We start from the raw sequence: 24,994 nt of genomic DNA, 5'->3' as shown, positions 1-24,994 counted from the left end.
ACACAAACTAATTTTAAAAGTCTCAAAAAGCATTGTTTCAAAATGGCAATCCCATTGTTCATTCAAGCACCATGAAGGGTTAAAGTTTCAGTCCTGAACATTGTAAGATGGAATACATGTCAGCCTTTGGGCCATTGGCCTGATCCAACATGGCTTCTCTTATGTTTTTAATGGGGCTTTGAACTTGGGTCTGCCAGATCCTAGTTCGACACTGTATCCGCTAGATCATACTGGCTCAGTGTGAATGCCTAGAGTGCCATCAATATTTCTTAAATCTAAGAAAGGGGTCACTTTAGTCAAAAAAGCTTCAGTCACATAAATCTGCTAAGAGGAAATGACAGTGCCATCTTATTACAGCGTTATAGTCGTCTACGTCTATAGAAGTTAATGAACTTAAAAACATGTTGGTCTGTTTATAATGGCACTGCAACACAGCTTCTCCTCTGGAAATTAATGTGCCATTGTAAAGGCAGCCAGATCTTCAACTTTTTAAAAGTTAATATCTGGACTTTGTGTAAATGCTTCTATAGCTTTGTTGTGTAGTGTTTTCTGAAGAACACAGCTGAGTCTTGCCTTGGACGTTATTCCATAATGGACTCCACTGCTGTTGCTTCTCATATTGTAGGTTGGATCCAGCCACCTTTTTCACTCAGAGAGGAACCACAAGTGACAAAAGGCACAGGTTGGACACTTGTCAGCTTCCCTCAAGTTTTGATGGGAAATGTAGGCATCCTAGTCTTGCAGCTTGGCTCTCTGACTGCTGTACAATGGACTTTTCAACTGTCACTTGTCCAACATTCCGCCAAGCTGCCTACATTTCCCATCAAAACTTGAGGGAAGCTGACAAGTATCCAACCTGTGCCTTTTGTCACTTGTGGTTCCCGCTCTCAGTCTTACTTAATTCCACTCCTTACTACAACCCCGATTCATATGCCTTTTGTCCATGCAGGTTCCATGATCCATAGCATAGGTATTTTCTGGTCAACGGGGACCCCTTTTTCCACAAATATGTAGCTGTACAATATTATACCAAATAATATAAATCAGGACTGCCTTGATTCTCTCAACTTCTTGGACGTGAGATTTACCTCAGATGCAAACAGTTTAACTATCATAGCAGGATTTAAGACCAGTGGCACCTTAGAGACCAACAAGATTTTCATTCTAAGCTTTCAAGATCAGAGCTCCCTTCTGTAACGTAAAGCTTGGCTGTAGATGATGGATTGTTTGGTGTGTTAAGGATGGTGACTGGAGACTTGTAGATATTCAGGATAGATTTCCTGAATAAGGTGGTTTTTAAGCTTCTGTCATATATTTGTACAGTAGTGTCTGCCTAAAACTATCTGAAGAGTCATAATTTATCTGCTATGAAGCAATGATAGAAAATGCAGTTCTTTAAGAAAGCTCTGGCTATCTAACAAAATTTTCAGAATCCTTATGAAATACATTTCTCTAGTTTCTTGGGAGAATTCATAATAGTTAAACCAGCATAAAACAAGTTCAGGTTTGAAGGGTAAATGCGTTTGTGCTTATAACAAGCCTCTCTCTGTTTCTGTATTTGGTTCTTTTTTATCCTGTCCTTTGTCCAAAGAGTGGCATATATGGTTCCCCCTCCTCACCTTTATTTTCATAACAATCCTGTAAAGTACATTAAGATGCAGAAGGAGTAGCTGGTTTAAGATTTTATGGCAAGCATGGATTTGAACCTCAGTGTCTCTGGTCCTAGTTCAGCATGTTAGTTAATACTCCAGACTGTAATGTACTGCAAAACTAAATGGAACAGTTTGGTGTAGTGGTTAAGAGCACGGGACTCTAACCTGGAGAACTGGGTTTGATTCCCCCCTCCTCCACTTGAAGCCAGCTGGATGACCTTGGGTCAGCCACAGCTCTCTGGAGCTTTCTTAGCCGCACTCACCTCACAGGATGTTTTGTTGTGGAGATAATAATGACATACTCTGTAAACCACTCTGAGTGGGCGTTAAGATGTCCTGAAAGGTGGTATAGAAATCAAATGCTGTTGTTGTTGTTAACAAGATAGAACAACAACAACAACATTCAATTTATATACCTCCCTTCAGGACAATTTAACACCCACTCAAAGTAATATATTATTATTATTCCCACAACAACCATACTGTGAGGTGGGTGGAGCTAAGAGAGCTCTGAAAGAGATGTGACTGACCCAAGGTCACCCAGCTGGCTTCAAGTGGAGGAGTGGGGAATCAAACCCAGTTCTCAAGATTAGAGTCCTGCTGCTCTTAACTACTACATCGAACTGGCTAATCCTAATGACAGATAATTGTCTTTAGGATTAGTGTCTGTGACTTGGATGATGTCTAATCTAGGTCTCTTTTTGGAAGGGTTGATAACTACTATTTGAGAGGATTTATTTTTTCATGCTACTTATTTTACTTTTAAAATCCCAACTGTACTGATACTGTTCTTCTAACCCAAACAAACACCTGCTATCACAGAAGATAGAGGAGCATTGTTCTGATCAGCTTGTAGGAAAACAGAATAGAAATGTAAAAGAAGATTAGTTGAAAATGAATCTATATCTACCTCTGCCATGTAGCTCAAATACAATAGGAGATATATTAAGATTTCTCTAAATTATCAGTTAGTGGTTGTTTGTTATTTTCAGAGCTCCCCTAGTTCTTAATGTTATCATTACAGGGCTTTGTTCCCAATGGAAGATAAGTGCTCTCTTTTTAAATATCTTTAGCGCATCAAAGCCGGAAAGCTGGGCCATGGATATTACTGTGAAAGCATCCTCCATAGAAATAAAAAATGGTGAAGACTGTCAGATGCTCAACCTTCCACCAGAGGTCAGGATTGTTCCTTCCTCCTGTCGAGGACTACAGTATGTGCCTGGGGATGGCTTACATGTGAGACTGCTAGTTCAGGCAGGTTTACATACAAGTAAGAGTGATTGGCTATTTTTGTTAGCTATATGATTTAAGTTACCTCTATGGAAAGAATGCAGGTCAAATTGTTGAGAGATTATGTATGTTTTTTAGCAATTTAAGTGAAATGTGTGATATTATGAAAGGTTTAACTAAATAAACTCCAGTTGGAGAAAACCTTACTTCCCTACCTCTAAGGCTTCAATTAATCCAACTTGGATTTATTTGAATCGACTCCTTACACTCTACCTAATGAAAATAAAATTAACTATCTTGTTAATAACCAGAATAGCAGGGATTCTGCATACAGAAGGTTCACAATAGTTGGCCTAGTTTTTGAGATTTAACTCTGCACTTATTCTGTGATTCTCTTAATAGTTTCAGTTTATCAGTTCACGGGAGTGCCCATCTTTTGACTTACCATTAGCAACCTTAGCAGGAATTTTCCAGGTTACCTTGGTTAGCCACATGTATATATGGGTTTATTTTGCTTTGGTACACTGGAGTACACTGTCACATTTCCAGTAAATATGGTATTATGTGGTAATGTTGGTTTTTAACTCCTGGTAGAAATAATACTTTACTGCTGCCTGACTGAAATTATGCTTATTTTTTTTAGCTGCATAGCGTTGCAGATTATTTCTGGAGCCATTGTATTACTCAGTTGTGAGTTAAGTGAGTGAATTTTAACAGGATTACCTTTTAACAAGTCCAGACAAATAATGGGTTACATTACAAATAATGTTCCATCAGTGGAAGACACTGGCAGCTGTGGATTTTCCCTTTATCCAAGAAGTTTTTTCTGCCCCCACAAATTGGAGTTCTAGAGTTCCTGATGGGACAAACAGCCACATGGATCTGAAGACTGCAGTGAAATGAAAGAATGAGGTAAAACCACCAGTCTTCCATCAGCAGAACAGCGTTTGTGGAAGAGGGGAGGACAACTGGTTTTGCACTTTCCCCTGCCTCTGATGCACTTGTCTGTCCATGTGGGTCCTATGACCCAGAAATCAGCTTTCTGGGGGTCAGAAAGGACTGCTGAAGGAAGGGAAAGGAGCACTTCTTCCACTGATTGATCTCTGAATTCAACCCCTCTCACTAGTTGATACTACCAAAATTCTGATTTTCAAGAACACTGAATCTTGAATCATTGTTACAAAGATCTAAAGAGAATGTTAATGTTGGTTACAAAATAGAGCTCTGAAAGTATGGCGGTAATCATAGGTGATCATTTCCCCATGCGAGTAGTGTAGCAGTTGAGTATGTGAACTGCAAATGAGAATGTCCCTGGTTTAAATCTTACCATATCTATGAACTCATCAATAGTGCAATCTTAAGCAGAGTTACACCCTTCTAAACCCATTATCTTCAATGGAGTTAGAAGGGGTAAACTTTACAGACTATAATGTGTTATATGCATGTCATTTTCATTTTTTCACAAAAATGTAGAATGTCTTGGTGAAAAGCGGAGGGAAACATTGCATGGTTTATAATGTATAAAGGTTTGTGGACTGTATTTTTAATGTCCTTTCAGAATCAATTTCAGCTCTGAAAGACAGCCTTAAATCCCAAAAGAGTTACACCTTTTACTGCCAATCTTGCGGCGAGAGTGTAATAAAAGATAGGTAAGTGTTGCACCCTAGTACATTTTCTCTGTGAATGAATGCATATACACGTTGCTGTAAGTGGGAAGTGTGAGCTCTGCACAATGTTAACAGAAGACTGAGCAAGTAGCAGTGATGATCACGTAGATTATTGGGCACAGGTTTTGTATTCCCTGGCGGAGCATTAGAGATCTTCTCATAACCTACTTGTGTGCTACCACAACCAATATTTTTTTTCTATTTAACCATGAGTTAGTTCTGTGACTCGTGAAAGCTAGCTCAATTTTATTTTCATTTGGCTCTAATAAAAGTATTACAGTATTTTTCCTGTTTCCCTCCTCCCCCACCCAAAGGATCAACGAAGATGCTTTCACTGCTTGTTTACTCCCTATGGGTTTCTATGGATTTTACGTTTTTTTTTCCACGGGAGAAAAAGGTTTTACCCCCTTCTTTCATATTTCTTAGTCAGATTTTCATAATATTGAGAGCTGCAGACTTCCTAGTGCTCTGGCACCTTGCCAGGGGCTTGATGAACCTTTTTTTGTTGTTGCTAGCCTTGGGTTGCAAAAGCAGTGTGGTTACCAAGCACTTGAGAAGCCCAATAATGTCTGGCAGGTGGATTGTGCCAGCTTCTTTTATGCCTAATATATGGGGAAAGCTTTTTCACGGTTCTGGTCTTGCCATTAAGTCCCTCTCAGAGACCTGAGCAGAGTGGCATTTAAATTAATTTTCCTTTACTAACTTTTCTGGCACTGACCCTTTCCATTAATCCAAAATATCACTGCACACTTGTTTTACAGGTACATTGAAAAATAAAAGTGCAGAAGTTGTTGGTTTAGGCATCAGCTTACTGTATTACCTTTTGCATCAAGTATTAATTTCCTAGCATAAATAGAAGACTCGGTATCCTGCTAAAAATATGTAGTCTCTTTAGTGTTAGCAGAATAAAAGATCTGATCTTTTGTTTTCTGATTAACATGGAAACCGGCTTATATGTATCTTGAACAGAAAAACTAGGAATGTGTGCATAAAATAACCTAGTACTAAGGCAACTTCAATAAACTAAATATTTTCCAAATGTAAATTCCTGCCTTTAAAGAAAAGTTACTCATTTCATAACATTAATGAGTTAACTAATTTGAGTTCATAACATTAATGAGTTAACCAATGTGAGTTCATCATGATATTTATTTAAATATTTATATCCTATTTTTCACCCTGATGGGGACCCCAAGTTCTTACATTACAGTTGCCAAATGTCTGGAGAAGAAATGCCCTGCCCCTTTAACAGAGGTTAATGGGATTTTTTTAACCATATAATGTTGTTTACCTCAGTGCTGTTAAAAGCTTCAAATTCCTATTTGCACACATTAAGCCTCTATTTATGGGACAGGACATTTTATTCTCCAGGCTGCTGGCAACCCTTTCCTTACAGAAGTCAAAAACACAATATAAACAAACTAATTAAACGTCTACGTTGTTGGCCTGTCCTGGGTCCAGTGGGCCTCCTCCTCTAAGCTGTTGGTTTGCTCCTCTGACCATGCCCAAGCTGTATACCTGGAACAGGAAGGGAAGACAAACACTGAGGTGGATGTTCTGGAGCTGGCGGAGAGATTCTACCCCATCTTCCCCTCCCTGCTTATAAATACTGTCTGGTCTGAGCCTTCTTGTGAATGTTCATATAATGACATGGCAAGATGACAGCCAGACAGCAGGCATAAGGAGCAAGTTAACACCAGGCACGGGATGTGGACTTCTCATTGCTCACAGAATAGCTTGGTACAAGGTCTTTTCTTCTGTGCTGTGCGGATTCAGCTTGTTTCGAAGGCTGTGCCAAGGATAAAGGAAAAGGCCTTAATATTGAGCCATTCTGTGGGTGTGTAATTTTTGGCCACATGAAAGTAATCGTTGATCACTGTAAGGGCTCCCCTGAGGTATCTGTCCTTCTTGTTACTTCTTATTAATTCCAAGTGTAGCTTAGATAAGTCTTCATTTCTCCTTAAGTATTGCAGCTCTGAAATTTCTCTAGTGCCACTGGAGGCCCTGTTGAGCCTCTCATTATTTTCACCTTTATGATGTGAAAATGGGAACTGCCTCTCTATGCTTAAGTATTGTATAGCTCACTTTTTTCTTTCCTAACTGACCATGTTTTGTTTTATGACATTCGTCTGCAGCATAACGTAGTTAAAAAATGCTTGTAGGCCAAGGGACAGGGTTTTTTTTTCTTCCTTTACCAGGAAGTGGAATTTTTCAAAGTGGTATTATTCGGTCATTGTTGACTGTAGCATATGCATTTATTTTTTCTTTCCTGTTGACTCTGATCAGACTGCTTTTGCAGGTGTTTGTAGTTCCCCACATTGTATTATTGCAGTCAACACTGGTGAAATAGGTGAGAGGCTGCCTATTACTTGTAATATCACTGGTAAAGAAGAACTGCCTGTTCTCAACCTGTAGAAGCAGCTTTTAAAGTTCTTCTCAATAGTTTTGTTATAGTGAATAATGGAAAAAAGAGGGGAGAATGCAAGTTTCTTCACTACCCCACCAATGTAACCTGCCATCTCAAGAATTCCTTCTTAGTTTGGAAGATTTGTGAGTCTTTCAGCAGTCAGTGTTCTCCTATCTCAGCACATTCAATAAACGTGTTTTCCTTTTAAAAAGTTTCTCTTAGTGAAGTGGGTTAGACAAGAAGCAATTTATTAATCTTACTGTTCCGCTGACTTGTCTGAACCTTGACTGGAATTGGGAAACAAGAAAAAGGGATCTAATTTTCTTCTTCTTCCCCCATTACAATTGTACAATTATCAAATCAGTAAAGGATCCCATTCAGTGTTGTATCAGTGTCAAGGATGAAGTCATTCCCAGTGGTCTACTGAAATAACTGTAGGTCTGAGTAACATAACTAATGTTTGTTCTCTTCTTCCTTAGGAGGTTTCTCAGAATTCTTTCCCTTCCTGGTGAAAACTGGAGTGATTTGGTAGAGGAATGGTGCTGCCATCCCAACCCGTTCAGCAGCAGCCTGTTGCTCCCTCAAAACGATGATTGCTTTCTTGGACACAATTATTTCCTGGTGAATTCAGGAAGTGAGCCCCCTGTGTCAAGGTCTAAATTACTTCATTCGGAATCTCAGGGTGCTTCTCCTGGGAACAGTGGTCCTTCTGCCTTGGTGAGTACGCTAGACATGAAACAATGAGCAAGAAACAAGTTTGGCCATGAGCCTGGTTTTATTTCTATTCATAAATTAAATGATGGTAGTTTCACCTTCATAACTTTTGGAGGGAGTTGATAAACATTTTCATAGCTTGGGAATTATAACATCAAGTTGCAACTTAATATGTGTCTACATTTATGTATATATGTATTTTAATCTATGGTATTTAAGGTGTTTTATGTTTTTAAATGGTATAAATTGTGAAATGTGATTTTAAACTTTGTGGTAATACGCCCTGAGCCTGCTGATGTGGGGAGGGCGGAATATAAATTGAATATAAATAAATATGTGGAACAATGGCTCTTCCATATTGCCTTAAACAATGGTTTATAATCAATCAGTGTAACCACTCTGCTGAGCAATAAATCTCTGAATAACGAATGGTTGGGTGACATGATTCCATGTGTGGGGAACTGGCCCTTCAGGTCATTGATACTACGACATTTTCTCTCCGTGTGTTTGGTACCAACGTGGCAACTAAACTACACAACTTTTAAATGCCATGAGGTAACGAGCATTCTCACAGTTATCTCGAGGGGAAAATACTTTCTTCAAGGCAATATTGCGGACCTTTTGTAGTAAAAGCATGAAAAGTGCCAGCGGCTGAAAGTTGTCATACAAGATACATTGATTTAATTTGTGTGGCAAAAAAAGTATTGCCACTTTTGTTCAAACCAGTAAGGACATCTCCTGCCATTACTTCTACAATGAAATAGGGAAAAAATACATTTAAGTAGCAGTTGTCACTGTGGTGTTTTATAGGTGACTATAACACGGGGCTCCAAATACTGTCTTGTTAGACACTAATGTCCCAAATAAAGTAAACCGTCTTCAATGTGGTTTTCACTGGGAACAGTTTTCATTACAAGGAAACTCATGACAAGAACCAGTGTGATATGGTGTGGTTAGAGTGTTGGACTAGAATCTGGGAGACTGAGGTTCATATCCCCACTCTGCAATGGAGGTTTGGGGGCCAGTCACACACACTCAGCCTAAGCGACTTCAGAGGGTTGTTGTGAGGATAAATTGAAGGAGAGGAGAACAATATAAACTGCTTCGGGTCTGCATTGGTGAGAAAGGCATGATATAAATGAAGTACATAAATGATGGCTGTGTTTTATTTCCATATTAAGGAAGCAATATGCCTCTCAATATCAGCTGCAGGATGACTTAAGGGTTTTTTTGTGCCTTTTCCTGTTCTGCTGCTCATTCGATCCAGAGGCATGGGGGTGCTAGCGCTTCTGGAGCTCACCTTGGAGAGTAGGCTCTGGCAGGTTTGAAATTGTCAGGCAATGATGGCACGAGCCATGCCTGTTGCCATCTCTAGTGCTGTTACCGGTTAGGCACAAGATAAGTCCCGGGGCTATGTCAGTACAGCAGGGGATTGTGGCACCCCAGTTAGCTGCTTGGAACACTTGGGGGGGGGGGGGGGTGAACCAGCTGTGACTTACCGTCTATCAGCTGGGGAGAGCTATTACTTTTATGCTCCGCTTATGGGGCTTCCCGGAAACATCTGGGAAACAGGGTGCTGCTCTAGATAGATCCTTGTTTGGACTCAGTGAGGCTCTTCTTACATTCTTAAGTTTAATTGCATAATGAAATTCAGCATATACCCATACAAAGGAAGCAAATGTGTGGACATTTACATCATATTATGTTCATGCATATTTGATTAGCCCTTCTACTCAAAGAGATTTCTAAGAAGTGTCATGTAGTATATGCAGAATAATAAACTGGAGTTAACCTTGACATAGGGTTTTGTTTTATATACTCTGGATATGTTCTGTCTGCGTTGTAGAAGTCAGACATTATATTATGTGCTCGCTTGGCAGCCACTTGTGATGCTTAGGAAGTGATGTATATATATGCAAATTCACTGTTCAGCTCCCTTCGGAATCTTGTGTAATCATTTTGTTAATCTAGGCAATAAACTGGAGCTCTCTATCTGAAATTTCTGCAATGTCAGACTGATTTAAGGATTTCCAGCCCTGCTCCTCCAGAATTCATTACTTTCCAACTGCTTTGCCACCATCTTACTCAGTTGTAGGAAGTTCAGGATGACCAGTCCTATGTGGGGCTTTCCCTGTTGCATTGCTGAAGCTAAAGCACCCTCTTCTTCATGTAAAGCAGGCATCCCAGCGTTCTTCAGCCCTGCTCTCCTTAAGGACTCACTTTAGTTCCCTTCTTGATGTATCATTTTGTTGGGGCAAAGGGAAGTGACTACTTACACAGGCTTTATGCTGTCGTATTGTGGGAAGCTGTGGCTCTCTTTCTTAACTTTCCTGTATCCCAGGACCGTTCAGGTTCAAATCTCTCCTTAGTCACAGGCTTACTTTGTGAGCTTTAGGCATGTCATTAGATCCCACTCCCTTCATCCCTCCATGGGAATAAAAATGGCCTGCCTTACAGAAATGCTCTATAGTTTGATTTAGTGATCACAAGCAAACCAGAGTTCATTCTTGTTGCATGTGAACCAGAGTACTTGTCAGCCTCATGCACTCCCTCTGTACAATATGCATTGATGGTGGAAGTTTGTTTCTTTCCCTTTAACCAGGAATCTTCTTGACCAGAGCTTAATCCTGATTAAGAATCTCAGTGTGTTATTTTCCCAGTAACTAGAACTTGTTTGGGTGCCCATACTTGGATGTCAAGATGAATTAGTGTCTTTGGTCTTGAACGAAGAAGGGATCCATTCTCATCTGTTGGTGAAATGTTTTTTCTGTGAATAATCTAGCATCTGATGCCATGTATTTCACAACGGAACACTAATGTTCCATAGTTGGGGACTGTCTGTCACAAATTATAATGGCTGGGACCAGGTGCAGTAATTTTTAAAGGCTGACGGGTATGCTGCTGTTTTGCAGAATGGTAATAATCTTCTTTGATGTGGAAATAATATAGTTGGGAAAAGCCATTTGTTCTGGAATAAAAAAGTGAGCTGGGAGCAAAGTGTTAATAAAATTGTCCATAGGATTTAATTCTCTGTTTAGTCAATGGCATGACTTATTTAAAGTAGCAAAGTAAATTTTCTGCAGAGATGAGACATTTCAGTGACATTTCTTTGCCCTCCAGAATTCAAAGGCAAATAGCAGAGTAATTTGCAAGCGCTGCAAGACATTGTTGGGAGAGGCTCTGTCCACAGGTATGGAATACACAAATAAAATCTTTCTTAGGCTTATTTAGTTACCCACAGCTAGAAATGCAAAAAAATCCCATCTTTGAGCCTATTCTTGTGCCTTTTAACATTGTCTTCAAATACAGAAATGTATTAGATGAAAGTTTTTCCCACCACTTAATCTGCTTGAAAAATCACCGTTGATTTCATCAGAGAAGAATGGGGCAAACAAAAAATTGTTACTTTTAACAGTGTTTAATAAAGCAAAATGCATGTAGTAATGTTATTATGGGAGTTTGCCCACCAGAAGGTGCTGAAGAAGGGCGGGAAAACTCTTAACTAGTTGCTATAGAAACATCACAGATAGTATTTTATTACAGGGAGAGAAGAGGGAGGCAGGGGACATGTGGCTCCTCTTTGGGGCAGGGGGTACATGACATGTGGACAAAAAGGAGTGGGATTCCTTCAGGTCCACATTTGGTTTACAATTGGTCCTCTGACCACTGATGTGGCACTATCAGGCTTTAATTGTCTCCTTTGCTATGCCTTTATTTCATTCGGTATGGAGAATTTGAAAACTTTTTTCTTTTTCGCTTCTAGGTGTCATAAAATATTATTTCAGTGAACTGCTTGTTCAGCCATCTGAAGAGAGCTTCGGCACAATAACAAGGTGTGCAAGCTGAAATTGTATAATATTTTAAGTATTAAAATGGTGTTACTCTTTAAATATCTGGATCCTTGTTGCACTTTTCCTCTACCAGTTTCAGAAAATAAGTATTGTTATCCACTAAGAGTGGAATCCTAAGTAGAGTTACTCCAGTCTAAGTCCTAAGTATCTGCTTAGGATTTCACTGTAAGTCTGATCCTGCTGTTTTAAGTAGTGAAATAATGTTAATTTATTATTATTATTATTAATATGTACCTTTTTATCTGGCCTTTCCTCCAGAGAGTTCCAAGGATGGCCTTCATTGTTCTCCTGTCTCCATTTATCCTTAGCTGAGCAAGAGGGAATTAGCCCAAGGTTGCCCATTTGGCTTCATGGGCATCTCAGCCTGGTTCTCCCTGGATCCTAGTCTGACACTCTTAACTGCTACACAGCACTGGCTATTGCTATTTAGTGTGTTTGTTGCTTTTGGTGTCATAATTATGTGATTTGATTGTAAAATTAGTGAACAGAATTAGTGAACACAAAGGTCATCTTGATTCTTAAATTAGATTATCCATATGTCTGATTAAGGGATGTCAAGTTCTGTGGTGACTAAAGGCTACAAGCATATATCACTGCCGGGGGCAGCATCAGGGGAAGGCCTTGATCTCTGTAACATGTTCGTTGGTCCTCCAAGGCAGCTGGTTGGCCGCTGTGTGAAACAGGAAGCTGGACTAGATGGACCAATGGTCTTGTCCAGCAGGGATGGTCTTATGTTTTCAAAGTCTTCATTCAATATTACCTGTAGTTACACATAGTCTAATCAGTGTGATAATACTGCCCTGGGTCTTAGGCTGGCCTTTGGGCCTAGAGAAAAATCCTCACAGAACTCTTTTATGCATGTTTTCTCCTGCTGGAGCCAGGTGATTAAACATTATGGGGCTGGAACCTAGTAGCATGTTACACCACGGTCATTATTTGGCAATCATTCTTCCACATTGTGCAACAGAATACTGAGAGTGTATGGCAAGGCTGTTTTCTCAGTCTTATTGGGACCATTGCTGCTTTACTTTTCCTAAGTGGTGTCTCAGATACCTTTGCCCTTGAAAGCCAGTTTAACATCCTTGTAACATCCTTCTAACTTCACCATTTGTGATTTGCTGACAACAGTATTAATAATCCCCAACTTGAACATTCATTTGCTGTTGTAGCAAGTCTTAGGGTTAATCAGCGGCAAATTATGCAAACCTAATGTTGCTTTAATTAATTTCTGCTATGAATAATATAATTGCCAATTACAAGCTGATAACCAACTATCTTTTTTCTAGCCTGTACAATCTTGGCTTTGGTTAAAGTTTTCTATTTCCTTTTAATTGGAAGATGGCTTTAAAATAAAACATTTCATACAGTCCAGTTTGAAGCACAGGAAAAGGCACATATGCTGTGGCTATCATGGAATGTAGCCTGCTGTGAACACGTTGTGTCAGTACTGTGCAACAAATTTATTTTTTTGTTATATGAAAAATGAACATATTATGCATAGCAATTTACAGTACCATCCTAAACTTCTAAGTATATTGACTTCAGTGGACTTAAGTATATCTTTGCCTAGGATGACACTGTTAATATTGGGAGAGAATAAGAGTACATTGGAGTGCCATTTTAAGTCTATTTTTATATGATATGACAAAAGGGTGGGGTCTGGCTTCACTCAAGCCTGGTGCACCTGCACACACATGCTGTCTTACACACAGCAAGCTTCCATAATAAGGTTACTAGACTCGTTTTCATTGATTTGAAGCATTTGTCTTGAGACATAGCACAAGATGAGATTAGCAATGTATTATGTAGCTGGGAGAAGAAGCGTTTGTTATTGTGGAAGAAGGGTGAGGATCAGAAAGAGAAGAGAGTAAATGTATTACTATAAATAATTTGGGCTATTACTGTTTCAGGATTTTAGTATGTTTAATGGCCTTGTATTAACATAAAACAACTTATTTCTGCAGGGCTAACTTTCCAGACTAACTTGTCCTGGCAGGGTGCAGCTTTGTTCTTGTCCCCTTCTTGAACCACTGGTACCATGTAATTTGTTTGTTTTTAGATTCCTCCATGAAGCTCAGACTGTGTCGTTTGCCCCCCCTCCCCAAGCCCAATAGTTTTATCTTTGCAACCACCCTGTAATTTAAGTTAGTCTAAGAGCCAAGCTACGTGATGAATGACACTTGAACGGCAAGTGAACAGAGTCACGTGTATTCCTCCCTGTTCGCTTGCACTCCACTTGATCACTACGTGAACAGGGAGGAATACATGTGAGTCTGTTCACTTGCCGTTCAAGTGTCATTTGTAGCTTGGCCCTAACAGATAATAACTGGACTGAGTCTCAGCCCTCATTTTACAGTCTACCTTCTAAGGAGCTGTTGCTGGCATGTACCTCACTGTGCGTTTACCTCTCCCTGTCCATTAGAGCTTTCTTCCACTGTTGTCTTACTCAACTTACTCCTTGCTGGCAAGGAGAAGCTAGGAAATGCAGATGTCTCCTCCCAGTACAGGGTTTGTCCTGTGATTTTCTTTCACAGACTTGTTCTTTATGGCATTTGTGGATACCTTTTATGAAAATGTCTTTTCTCTTCAAAAACAGATCTCTATTTATACAGAGCGTTGTAGCCCAGTGCCTTGTAGAGCTTTCTTCAGCCCGAAGCACGTTCAGGTTCAGCATACAGGGGACTGAGGGCACAGTCTACATCTTGGTAAGATTCACTTCCCACATTGGTTCAAAGCTACCTAGGCGGCAATCCTAAGTGCACATATAGGGAGTAAGTTCCATAGGTTTTGGTTGATAGCTTTAGTCCTCCACTGTCACCCCCTCAACAGGGCTGAAAAGATAAAACACTATTTAGGAATGTTACAGTAGAATTTCAAAATGTGCTTGAAATCATCCCCACAGAAATTATGGTTCAGTATATGGGGAGATCTAAACCATCATCTGGGGAGGTGGATTTTAAAGTTTTATTTCTCTTAAAGTGTGAGAGCATGTATATGCATATATTAACCTGTCTTTGCATGCTAAAAAAATATGTAGATAGACAGAGGCTTTATATAAAGCAGACTGTACTCTTTGAAAATGTAACTTGTAGGGTTGTCTTTTATCCACAGATGTGGCTACTGAATTCTGACACGTTATTGGTGGAATCTTCTGGAAACTCAACCTTCAATAATGGTTTTACATTATTTGAACATAATGTGGTGTCTAATTCAAAGCCTTTGGATATTAGGAATACTATCAAAGTTCTTTATCATCCCTGCCTTAAAAGCAGAAATAAGGAGTAAGTATCCACTGTGTACACATCTTTTTAAATAGTGGGAGTTATTCTTTATTGCCAAGGTTCAAATTGCCATTGTTTCTCTAGTGGAGGGGTCCCTAATCCTTTTGAGCCTACTGGTACCTTTGGAATTCTGACACAATGTAGTGGGTGCAGCCTCAAAATGGCTACCACAGGAGAAGCAACCAGCCACAAAATGGCTGTCACAAGAGGTGGAGCCAACTACAAAATATAAGGGAGTGAGGACTCCAATGGTAACTCTTTGACATTGCAGGTAGAAGCTGTGTTTAACATCATGGCTTTTAAAATGATCGTATTGTTTTTTTTAAAAAAAATTGCATACCCGTAGCTTACCTTAACCCATACATTGAAGATCCTTGTGTGGCAGCTTCTGCCAAAGCAACTTTTAAAAAAATCTGCAATTCCAATCAGATATCCAATGGCCAATCAGAAGCCCTGTTGGGCAAAAGCTCTACCTAGCTCCATAGAGTTTCTAAAAAGACTTGACAAATAACAGGAAAGGTGTCAGTGGGCACCATGGTGCCCACAGGCACCATGTTGGAGATCCCTATGATGTTGTTTCTGCAGTCCAGTGTGTACAAGCCTATCTGTCCAGTAACCACATTTTTATTTTACTCTTCCTCAGAATAAAGCTTAGGGCAGAGTACATGGTTCCTCTGTTTTATCCTTCCAAAATCCCTGAATGGCAGGTTGGGGCGAGAGAGAGGGCTAGCCCAGGATCTTCAGGTGAACTTGGTGGTTGAGTGGGGATTTGAACCTTGACCCTAGTCTAGTCACTGCACTGGACTAGCAGGTGTGCCTTCTCCCATACCCCATGGAGTATGCTGAAGTGCTGAGGAGAATGGAACATGCAGTTTCTCACATGATGGTGAAGGAATAGTTAGAGAAGGGAAAGAAGAGACGAGTGAGCTTGGAGGCCATCTTTTCAGGACTGCAGCCATCACCCTACCAACCAACAGCCAATCAGGGCCCAACTGTCTAATTAGCATTTCCAGCCATATGAAAACTGTGGGGGAGTGAGGTTTGAAGCTGTGAGAGCCAGTCTCTCAAGGTCCAATCTCTAGGGAACAGAGATTGGCTTGCAGGAGTTAGAATCAGCGTAGCCAACACATTTTTTACCCAGGCCAGAATCTGGGCCTGCAAACACACCGCTGAACCTAAGTCCAGCCATTCTTAGTAAAATCTTGTCTTAAAGTATGAACTTCTTTACATACATCCCAGTGGTTCTCTTCTTCCAAATGAAATCTCCCTCAGAATATTTAATTTTAGGCTTTGGAATGTGGACAAAATAAGAGTTGGTCAAAACTGAATAACATTTTTTTATGTTTTCAACTGATGATATTTCAGTACTTGGGCAGTTTGGGGATTAGAGTTACTTAGTGTTCTGCCTCTCTTTTAGTTTTATGATTCTGGATGTGTTTTATACTAGTTATATATCAATGGGATATATCTCTGTTTTCATTATTCCCATTTGAGGGTGTGTTGTTATACATGGAATTTAGAATTCCACAATGCATCTATCATAAATATAGGACAAATGAGAATACCTTTTTATTGAAAAAAATAGTTTTCAGCTACTGCAAGCAAGCTTTTCTGTAAACAAAAACTTTTATAAAGTCTTTTCTGCCACCCTACCACCTATGCCTGGTTAAGCTTCTTTATGGTCTGGCTTGCTGCTATTTTCTTTAAAAAATTTTAAGCAACTAAAAAAGCAGTCCTAAGTGGGCCTACTTAGAAGTAAGTTCCATTCTGTTCAATAGGATCTACTCCCAGTAAAGTGTTCTCAGGATTGCAGCCTGTGCATTTCTGAAAAGTGCTCTAAAGTTTTTTGGTTCTACTGTGCCACCTATATAGCAGGGCACTGCTTATCCATATGACTTCTCCTGAAATCTCTCTTCCTTTGTTTAGCAAAGAGCATGTCAAATGTGCCCAGCTAATCAGAACAGGTGACAGAGAATCTGGACAGTTTGGGGCCTCTTCTTGAATGTCAAGAGAAGGAATTTCACACACACACACCAATAGAACTGACTAACACATCAGCACATCAAATTTATGTTCTCATTACTATCCCTGCTCGTTCAAAAGCTTTGCTCCCTTGGAGATGTACGGGGGGGGGGGGGAGGGGAGGCATCATTTTAAAAGTATGTGATTTTAAAAGGTTGGATTATTTAATGTTGGGAATAATGTTGGGAATAAAGGAAATCAATTTGGCAATAGTTCCCACTGGTGGGAAATATATTCCTTTGTATAAATTCTCCCGTGCCTCCACTCAGTTGGGATGAGTTTTTCAAGGTTTACACCCTTCACACAAAGGATTTTTTTTCAGATTCAGGAAGGCAGGAGTATGTCCCCATTCTATGGGCAGTCAAAATTCACTTTCAGAGCAGGCATGGGGTGATAATGCATGCGTTCATGGATGAGACTTTCCTTCCTTATGATCCTCAAGAAGGTGTGGGGTGGCTTGTTAGTTTTTAAAAAAACGTCACATGCAGGCCAGGGAAACTAAACCCTGCTCCCTTCCACACCTTAGTTAATTGGGCTGAATTTTCCTCCCAGTCTGACTGACCTAATGTATTAGAGTCTGGCCAGAAGAAAAAACGCTTCAAGAACCATTAAGATTTAAGATGGCTAGGCTTTAGCTCCCCTGCCCAGGGCATTCCAGTTATGCCCCTTTGCTCTTTCTTTACTCATAAAATAGAAGGATTACTTGTCCTTTTCCTCTGCTGGAGCAGAGATGGAGAGGTTGATACTGGGGAAAGAAAAATGTGGGTTGCTTTGATAAGAAATTAGTACAGATGTTAAGAAACTCCAGATCAGCAGATCTGTCTTACTTAAAAGAGATGACCTGATCCTTCCTCATCATAAATGACTCTCATCTAGTTTGGTGTATCTTACTGTTGGAGTGTGGGGAAGCCTTAGCTTCTGCCCTGGCCCACCTTGGGTTTTTCATTGAGAGAACAGTATGTAACTACATTCAAGTAAATCCCCCACCCCACCCCGTGTGCCTGCAAAATAGGTGGGCACTTTATTGCTAGGGAACCAAAGCATGAGTACCTTCTTTTATTCTTCCCCCACTTCTTGTCTCTGCAGTCCTGCCTTCCCACCAGCAGATACAAGAAAAATATTTTTACTAATTATTTATCTAAATCTCTCCTCTTTCTTCATTCATGAAGCTCAAGGTTCCTAAGAGGTGTCCTATCTAGGACCCAACTATACCCAGACCTGCCTTATTAACAGCCTTCAGACCAGTTCATGGCACCTTCTGTGTTTCCTTCTGTTCCCTGCAGGGCTTTTTATTTCTTTATTGACTTCATTCATACCTAAACTTTCTCCTCAGTAGGGACCAAAGTGGCATGCATCATTCTATTTCCCCCCATTTGATCCTTACAAGAACAATGTGAGGTAGGTTAGGCTGAGAGTGTGACTGGCCCAAAGTCACCCGGTGACCTTCCGTGACACAGTGAGGGTAAAGACTCCTCTCTCTGCAAGAGATGGCAGATACTACTTTTAAAACAATGCATTAGCTTTAAGAGTCTTGTGGATGAAAAATAAGATCTGAAAAAAAGCCTTTGAGGACGTAAGGTGTACTGCAATTGAATTTTTAAAATGGACATTAAATTATGGCATTGCAGTTCATTTAGAGTAGGTTTTCTAAAGTCAAAAGGATATGTTAAAGAGAACTGGAGGAGTAAAAGTACTGGTATCAGTAGGACACAGGTTAATTTTAATTTTCTCACATTGTTCTCAAGCTTATTCAGCTTCCATTCTGTAGGCTGGCAGAGAGATTCTGTTCCTTATGTGTCACACTTAGAATGCAATCCTAAACAGAGTTACTCCAGTCTAAGCCTGTTGAATTCAAGGGGATTAGACAGGAGTTATTCTGTTTACGATTGCGCTGTTAATGTGGTAAAGAACCAGTTTGCAGGCTAATCCATTCTGTAAATCTGGAAGCAGCAAATGCATAATGCAGTGGAGGAGGTCTTAATGTTTCTGGTGGCTGACAGAATTGTGGCTAGAGTACCAGGAGCATTCCTGTACTCTAGGCAAAGTATGCTTAGCTTCTGCTGTTCTTGGTAGGTTTATGCAATCCTAAAACCTTTTTGTTTTGGTTGTTGTGGGTTTTCCGGGCTGTATTGCCGTGGTCTTGGCATTGTAGTTCCTGACGTTTCGCCAGCAGCTGTGGCTGGCATCTTCAGAGGTGTAGCACCAAAAGACAGAGATCTCTCAGTGTCACAGTGTGGAAAAGATGTAGGTCATTGTATCTACTCAGGAGGGGTGGGGTTGAGCTGAGTCATCGTGTAAGAGTTTCCCAGGGTGTGGAATGCTAATGGCGGGAGGCTTCACTGTATCCTGAGGAGGTTCCTTTGCATATGGATTGGTACTTGATGTGCTAATCTTCTCTGCAGGGCTATTGTCGGGGATAGAATGTTTTGTTAGCCTGGTGTTTTTCAGAACTGGAAACCATGCTCTGTTCATTCTTAAGGTTTCTTCTTTCCTGTTGAAGTTTTGCTTATGCTTGTGAATTTCAATGGCTTCCCTGTGCAGTCTGACAAAGTAGTTGGAAGTGTTGTCCAGTATTTTGGTGCCCTACAGTGATCATGAAAACAGAGGAATACAAAAAGAAGATTAAGGAACTCCTGGACCCCTCCACCTACAAAAAACTAAAATGAGATCCCACTTGCAAAATCACCAGGCTAACAAATGCGCTGATCAAGAATTCCTCACTACATCCCGACACGCACAGAAAACTATGCAAGACTGAAGCACAGCCACCTAGACTATATGGACTCCCCAAAATACATAAGGATTCAGTCCCACTCCGACCCATTGTGAGTGCCATTGGTTCACCGACATATGAATTAGCTAGACATCTGGCAGATCTCCTGCAGGACCACATCGGGAAAACCTCGTCTTACATCAAAGATTCAGCAGATTTCATCAACAAAATCAGTTCTCTGAAACTCAATCCACAAGACATACTTGTCAGTTTTGATGTTGTATCCCTGTTTACCAAGGTTCCAGTAAAAGACACTATTGCACTTATTAATCAGATTTTCCCAGAGGATGTAACGGCCTTATTCCATCATTGTCTGACAACCAGTTACTTCCAATGGGACAACGAATTCTATGAACAGATGGATGGGGTGGCCATGGGGAGCCCTCTCAGCCCAGTTATAGCAAACGTCTACATGGAACATTTTGAAAAAACAGCTCTAGAATCAGCACCCCACAAACCTAGTGTATGGTTCCGGTTTGTGGATGATACATTTATCATTTGGAGCCATGGGGAGGAAGAATTGATGGGGTTTTTGAATCATCTCAACAACATCCACCTGAACATACAATTCACAATGGAGAAAGAAATCGAGGGAAAACTCCCATTCCTGGATACCTTGGTCATCCGCAAAGCAAACTTTCAGTTAGGTCACAAGGTCTACAGGAAACCAACTCACACTGATCGGTACTTACACAAAAACTCCAATCACCACCCCCAACAGAAAAGAGGCATAATGAAAACATTAGTGGATCGTGCAAGACGGATATGTGAGCCGCACTTTCTCAATGAGGAAATTAATCATCTAAACCATGCACTTCAGGCAAATGGCTACTCCAGAAATGAAATCCGAAGAGCAATCAAACCCAGGATGAATCAAACAACCAAGGAAAAACAGTCTCCTACAGGAAAAGTGTTTTTGCCATATATCAAAGGAATTACTGATCAGATGGGAAAGCTTATGAAAAAGCATAACCTTCAAGCAGTATTCAGACCCACCCGAAAAATACAACAGATGCTACGATCAGCAAAAGACAGTAGAGACCCCCTCACCTCTGCAGGAGTATACCGTATACCCTGCAGCTGTGGACAAGTTTACATCGGGACCACAAAGCGTAGCATCCAGACAAGAATAAAAGAACATGAAAGACACCGCAGACTTGGACAACCTGAAAAATCAGCAGTGGCTGAACATAGCCTAACGCAAACAGGGCACAGTATCCTATTCCAGGACACCAAAATACTGGACAACACTTCCAACTACTTTGTCAGACTGCACAGGGAAGCCATTGAAATTCACAAGCATAAGCAAAACTTCAACAGGAAAGAAGAAACCTTAAGAATGAACAGAGCATGGTTTCCAGTTCTGAAAAACACCAGGCTAACAAAACATTCTATCCCCGACAATAGCCCTGCAGAGAAGATTAGCACATCAAGTACCAATCCATATGCAAAGGAACCTCCTCAGGATACAGTGAAGCCTCCCGCCATTAGCATTCCACACCCTGGGAAACTCTTACACGATGACTCAGCTCAACCCCACCCCTCCTGAGTAGATACAATGACCTACATCTTTTCCACACTGTGACACTGAGAGATCTCTGTCTTTTGGTGCTACACCTCTGAAGATGCCAGCCACAGCTGCTGGCGAAACGTCAGGAACTACAATGCCAAGACCACGGCAATACAGCCCGGAAAACCCACAACAACCATCGTTCTCCGGCCGTGAAAGCCTTCGACAATACATCCTTTTTGTTTTCTTCATGTTTTTGAAAAGATGGACATTTTTCTTGGCGCATTGACAGCATTAGGGCCTTTTGGGTTGGTTTGAGAGATCAAACCATGACACATGCAGAAAATGATTGCCATCTACCTCACAGGGACCTTATAATATAGATCCAATATTCAGCCCCAAGGTCATTAGTTCTTGAGGCAAGGGTGTAATAAATACAATTTCCAACATTTTAAATTATTTTTTCTTTTGTTTGGACAGGACTCAGAGCACAGTCAGAAACATAAACAAAACTGGGAAATAACTTTTTACTTTAGTTGTGAGAAGCTTTACTTGATATATATTGAAGCCATTCCTGTCAGCCGCTTTGGGCAATTCTCTAAGCAGAAAAAAATTGTTTCTGTAAATCCTCAGGTGCAGGAGGTGAACTTGAATTGTCAGTTTGATCTTGATTGTTTTGTGACCTTGTGACCTAGATGAAAACCCCAAATTAATCCTGAGCTTGCTCTAGTTCTCTCTGGGAACTTTTAGAACACATAATGTATTGTGTGTGAGAGAGAGAGCGAATTTATCTGTACGTTTGTCCCTCGTTCTTTAGCTGTAGAAATGATGCAGCCCATGAAAATGTACTGAAGCTAAAGCTGCCCAGAGGTTGTTTTTTTAAAAAAAAATTTAAAGCCTGGTATACTTCCAAATAGCTCAGAGTGGTTTACATATGGTTTTCCAAAGGAATCCCCCGACCAGGCAGTGCTCCAGTTCTGACAGCTTCAGCAGTAGAAAGACATCATCTCTTCTCCGGACAATGTCATTGTGTTGGACTGCATTATATTATTTTGCTTTCATGCAGCTTCTGTCCTTCTTAGTCTCAACCAATCATGGATCACACAGTGAACATGACGATGTCACTACATTACATAGATGATCACATTGGGCTATAGGCTAACACTGTGAAGGACAAACAAAGCTAGTTTAGGGTGAAGGCAAAGATACCTAGGGTAATCGTATGGATGGTCCTAGCCAGCAGATTCTTGGACAAAAGAAACCAAGGCAGTTCTTCCTCAATAGACAAACTTTTTTTCCCCTTTCACTGGAATCCATGAAAGATTGCTTAAATGCAGAACAGAATGTTTTGAAGTAGTTGAATGTGTTCACAAAAATCACTGCCATCCTTTCTGCTCAGTCCTTGTCTTCTATGACTGGAAAGCATGCATCATTTGAACCCACTTTGCAGGCTTCTGACAGCCAGTTCATTAGCAGGCAAAGTTTCCTCAGCCTTCCAGTTATTGGAAAGCCTTGGTCCTTTTCACAGAATTGTGCTGTTAAGAAACTTCCCCACTTTCTCTGCCATGTTTTACCTAGGTAATTCAAACCCTGAACATTCCTTCATCCTCTTGCTTATCTTGTGAGAGCAATGTGTGAAATTTATGGAAAAGCATTACCACCTGTCCAGTTAATCACATATGGAAGTACACAACTGACTTCCAGTGATTACACTTTGCAAGTATGTAAATAGGATGATCTTGGGCATAAGAGCACTGCATATCTGCATAGTGAAGAAAACATGGCCTACTGATTGAGGTAGAGTTAATTTTTTTCTCTGAGCCAGTTTTTGCCCATAATAAAGGTACTTTCAGAGACCTATTTTTGCAGTACCGTGAAACTTTATGACAAATGTCACGTTTATTGCTCTTTTTTATCAAGAGCTTATTAAGAAGGGATTGTTTTCTTGGTGTTTGTAAATCTCTCAGCAATTAGTAAGCACTTTTGTAATTTAAAAAGATATTATGTAGGATTTCAAATATCAAGTTCATTAATCCATTGAAAGGCATTACTGATCTCCCAAAACACTATCTGTTCAAAAGACAGAATTAGATTCTTTAATGAGCGCTCTGATGCTTCATATTCTACTTACTTCTTCAGTGCAGTTGAGTGTTGTCCAAATTCACTTTTTATATTTTCAGAAATGCTTTTGCACCAGGAGTTGCAAGACAGGACATCTCTAGGGTATCAGTGGAATAATAAATCCCATAATAATGGAGCAGCCAGAAAGCAAAATAATTTTAATTTCCATTGTAAATGTTGTGCCAGCAAAGATGGACTTAGGGTATAATGACTGGATGAGAGCGCTGTCAAGAATACACAAGGACAATTAAAAGTTAGCTGTCAGGGTTTCATAAATGTGCAGCTGACCACTGTATTGCTGATAGCAGACTAATTATCTTACCATAACATGAAGCTAGTCCTTGAACAAATTTTTTGGATGGGGGAGGGGATGTGTTTTCAAAGATTATCATTTAAAGATTGCCAATCAAGTATCTAAAAATAATCAAAAAAATAATCTTTACAAGAATAGTGATTTCTAAAACAATGATTCAGGTCTCTTTGGCTCAAAAGACATTCATGGTTATTCTGTAAAAAATAACACCAGTTAACATGAATGAAATGTTGGAGGGTGTTTCAGTCCTTTCCCTTCTTCCTATCTGCTTACTCCTGGCTCTCTTAGATAAATTGCAGGTCTCTGTTAGGGGTTCAGGAACCAGCAAAAAAGCTGCATTTATGCTGATCTGGCATAATCTAGCTGTTCTCATTCCACAAGATGAAACCTAGACTCAGTCCAGGCAGCTGGACTGCTGGGCAGAATTATCTCAATTCAACAAAAAGGGAAACCCGCGAGGGAAATTATACTGTATTCAGTATATGACCAACACTTCTGTAACAGCAGTTCAGTGTATTCAGAATGCTTATAATGCAAGCTTACAGCAATATAATATATTTATACAGGATGAATTTCCAATTCAGAATACTTGTAATACAGGCTTACAGCAAAACAAAAAATTTTTGTACAGGATGAACCTTCCAAATTACAGTAACCAGTGTCCGTTCCAGTATTTTCTTAAACACAGCTCGTACAGTCACAAAGTAAGGTATGCAGACAAAACATGCGGAGGCTAATGTCCCCCGCTAAAAATACTCAAATGCAATAGCCAAACGGTCATTATAATTGGGTGTATGTGCCAAACGGTCATTATAATTGGGTGTATGTGCGAAGATATGTTTGTTTTGCAGATATAAAGAACATTTGGTTTTGAGTGTTACAACAACGAAGATAGACGCCCCTGAGGAGGCATTGGACGAAATCTGTGTGTTAGCTGGCCCCGGATTGGGCGTGTCTTCCATCTGACCGTTTGGCTATTGCATTTGAGTATTTTTAGCGGGGGACATTAGCCTCCGCATGTTTTGTCTGCATACCTTACTTTGTGACTGTATGAGTTGTGTTTAAGAAAATACTGGAACGGACACTGGTTACTGTAATTTGGAAGGTTCATCCTGTACAAAATTTGTTTGTTTTGCTGTAAGCCTGTATTACAAGTATTCTGAATTGGAAATTCATCCTGTATAAATATATTATATTGCTGTAAGCTTGCATTATAAGCATTCTGAATACACTGAACTGCTGTTACAGAAGTGTTGGTCATATACTGAACAAAGTATAATTTCCCTCGCGGGTTTCCCTTTTTGTTGAATTGCTGTGGCGGGGGTAGCCCCCTTTTTGTTAGTTTTGGGCAGAATTATCTGGCTGTAGGCAGCCTCCACAGGCAACCAAAGAAGAGCTGAGCAGAGTGAGAGGGCTGCAATGCAAATGGAGCGAAGCTTCATGCCACTGCAGG

At 40.2% G+C, this 24,994-nt stretch overlaps 1 protein-coding gene across 2 annotated transcripts in view; it reads left to right on the top strand.

Moving 5' to 3' along the window:
• UBE3D (ubiquitin protein ligase E3D) overlaps nt 1–24,994 on the top strand; it is an 85,295-nt gene that overhangs the window by 1,065 nt on the left and 59,236 nt on the right. For both annotated transcript variants that reach the window (XM_054999967.1, XM_054999887.1), the window contains exons 2-8: nt 2,726–2,922; nt 4,441–4,531; nt 7,436–7,673; nt 10,791–10,860; nt 11,434–11,503; nt 14,118–14,226; nt 14,633–14,802. In XM_054999967.1, coding sequence (XP_054855942.1) covers nt 2,726–2,922; nt 4,441–4,531; nt 7,436–7,673; nt 10,791–10,860; nt 11,434–11,503; nt 14,118–14,226; nt 14,633–14,802 — 945 coding nt within the window. The remainder of the gene's footprint in view (nt 1–2,725; nt 2,923–4,440; nt 4,532–7,435; nt 7,674–10,790; nt 10,861–11,433; nt 11,504–14,117; nt 14,227–14,632; nt 14,803–24,994) is intronic.

Source organism: Eublepharis macularius, chromosome 1 (genome assembly GCF_028583425.1).
Source record: "Eublepharis macularius isolate TG4126 chromosome 1, MPM_Emac_v1.0, whole genome shotgun sequence".
Classification (NCBI taxonomy): Eukaryota; Metazoa; Chordata; class Lepidosauria; order Squamata; family Eublepharidae; genus Eublepharis; species Eublepharis macularius.
Note: the sequence above shows the minus strand (reverse complement) of the source record. Positions and strands in the feature narration are given on the sequence as shown.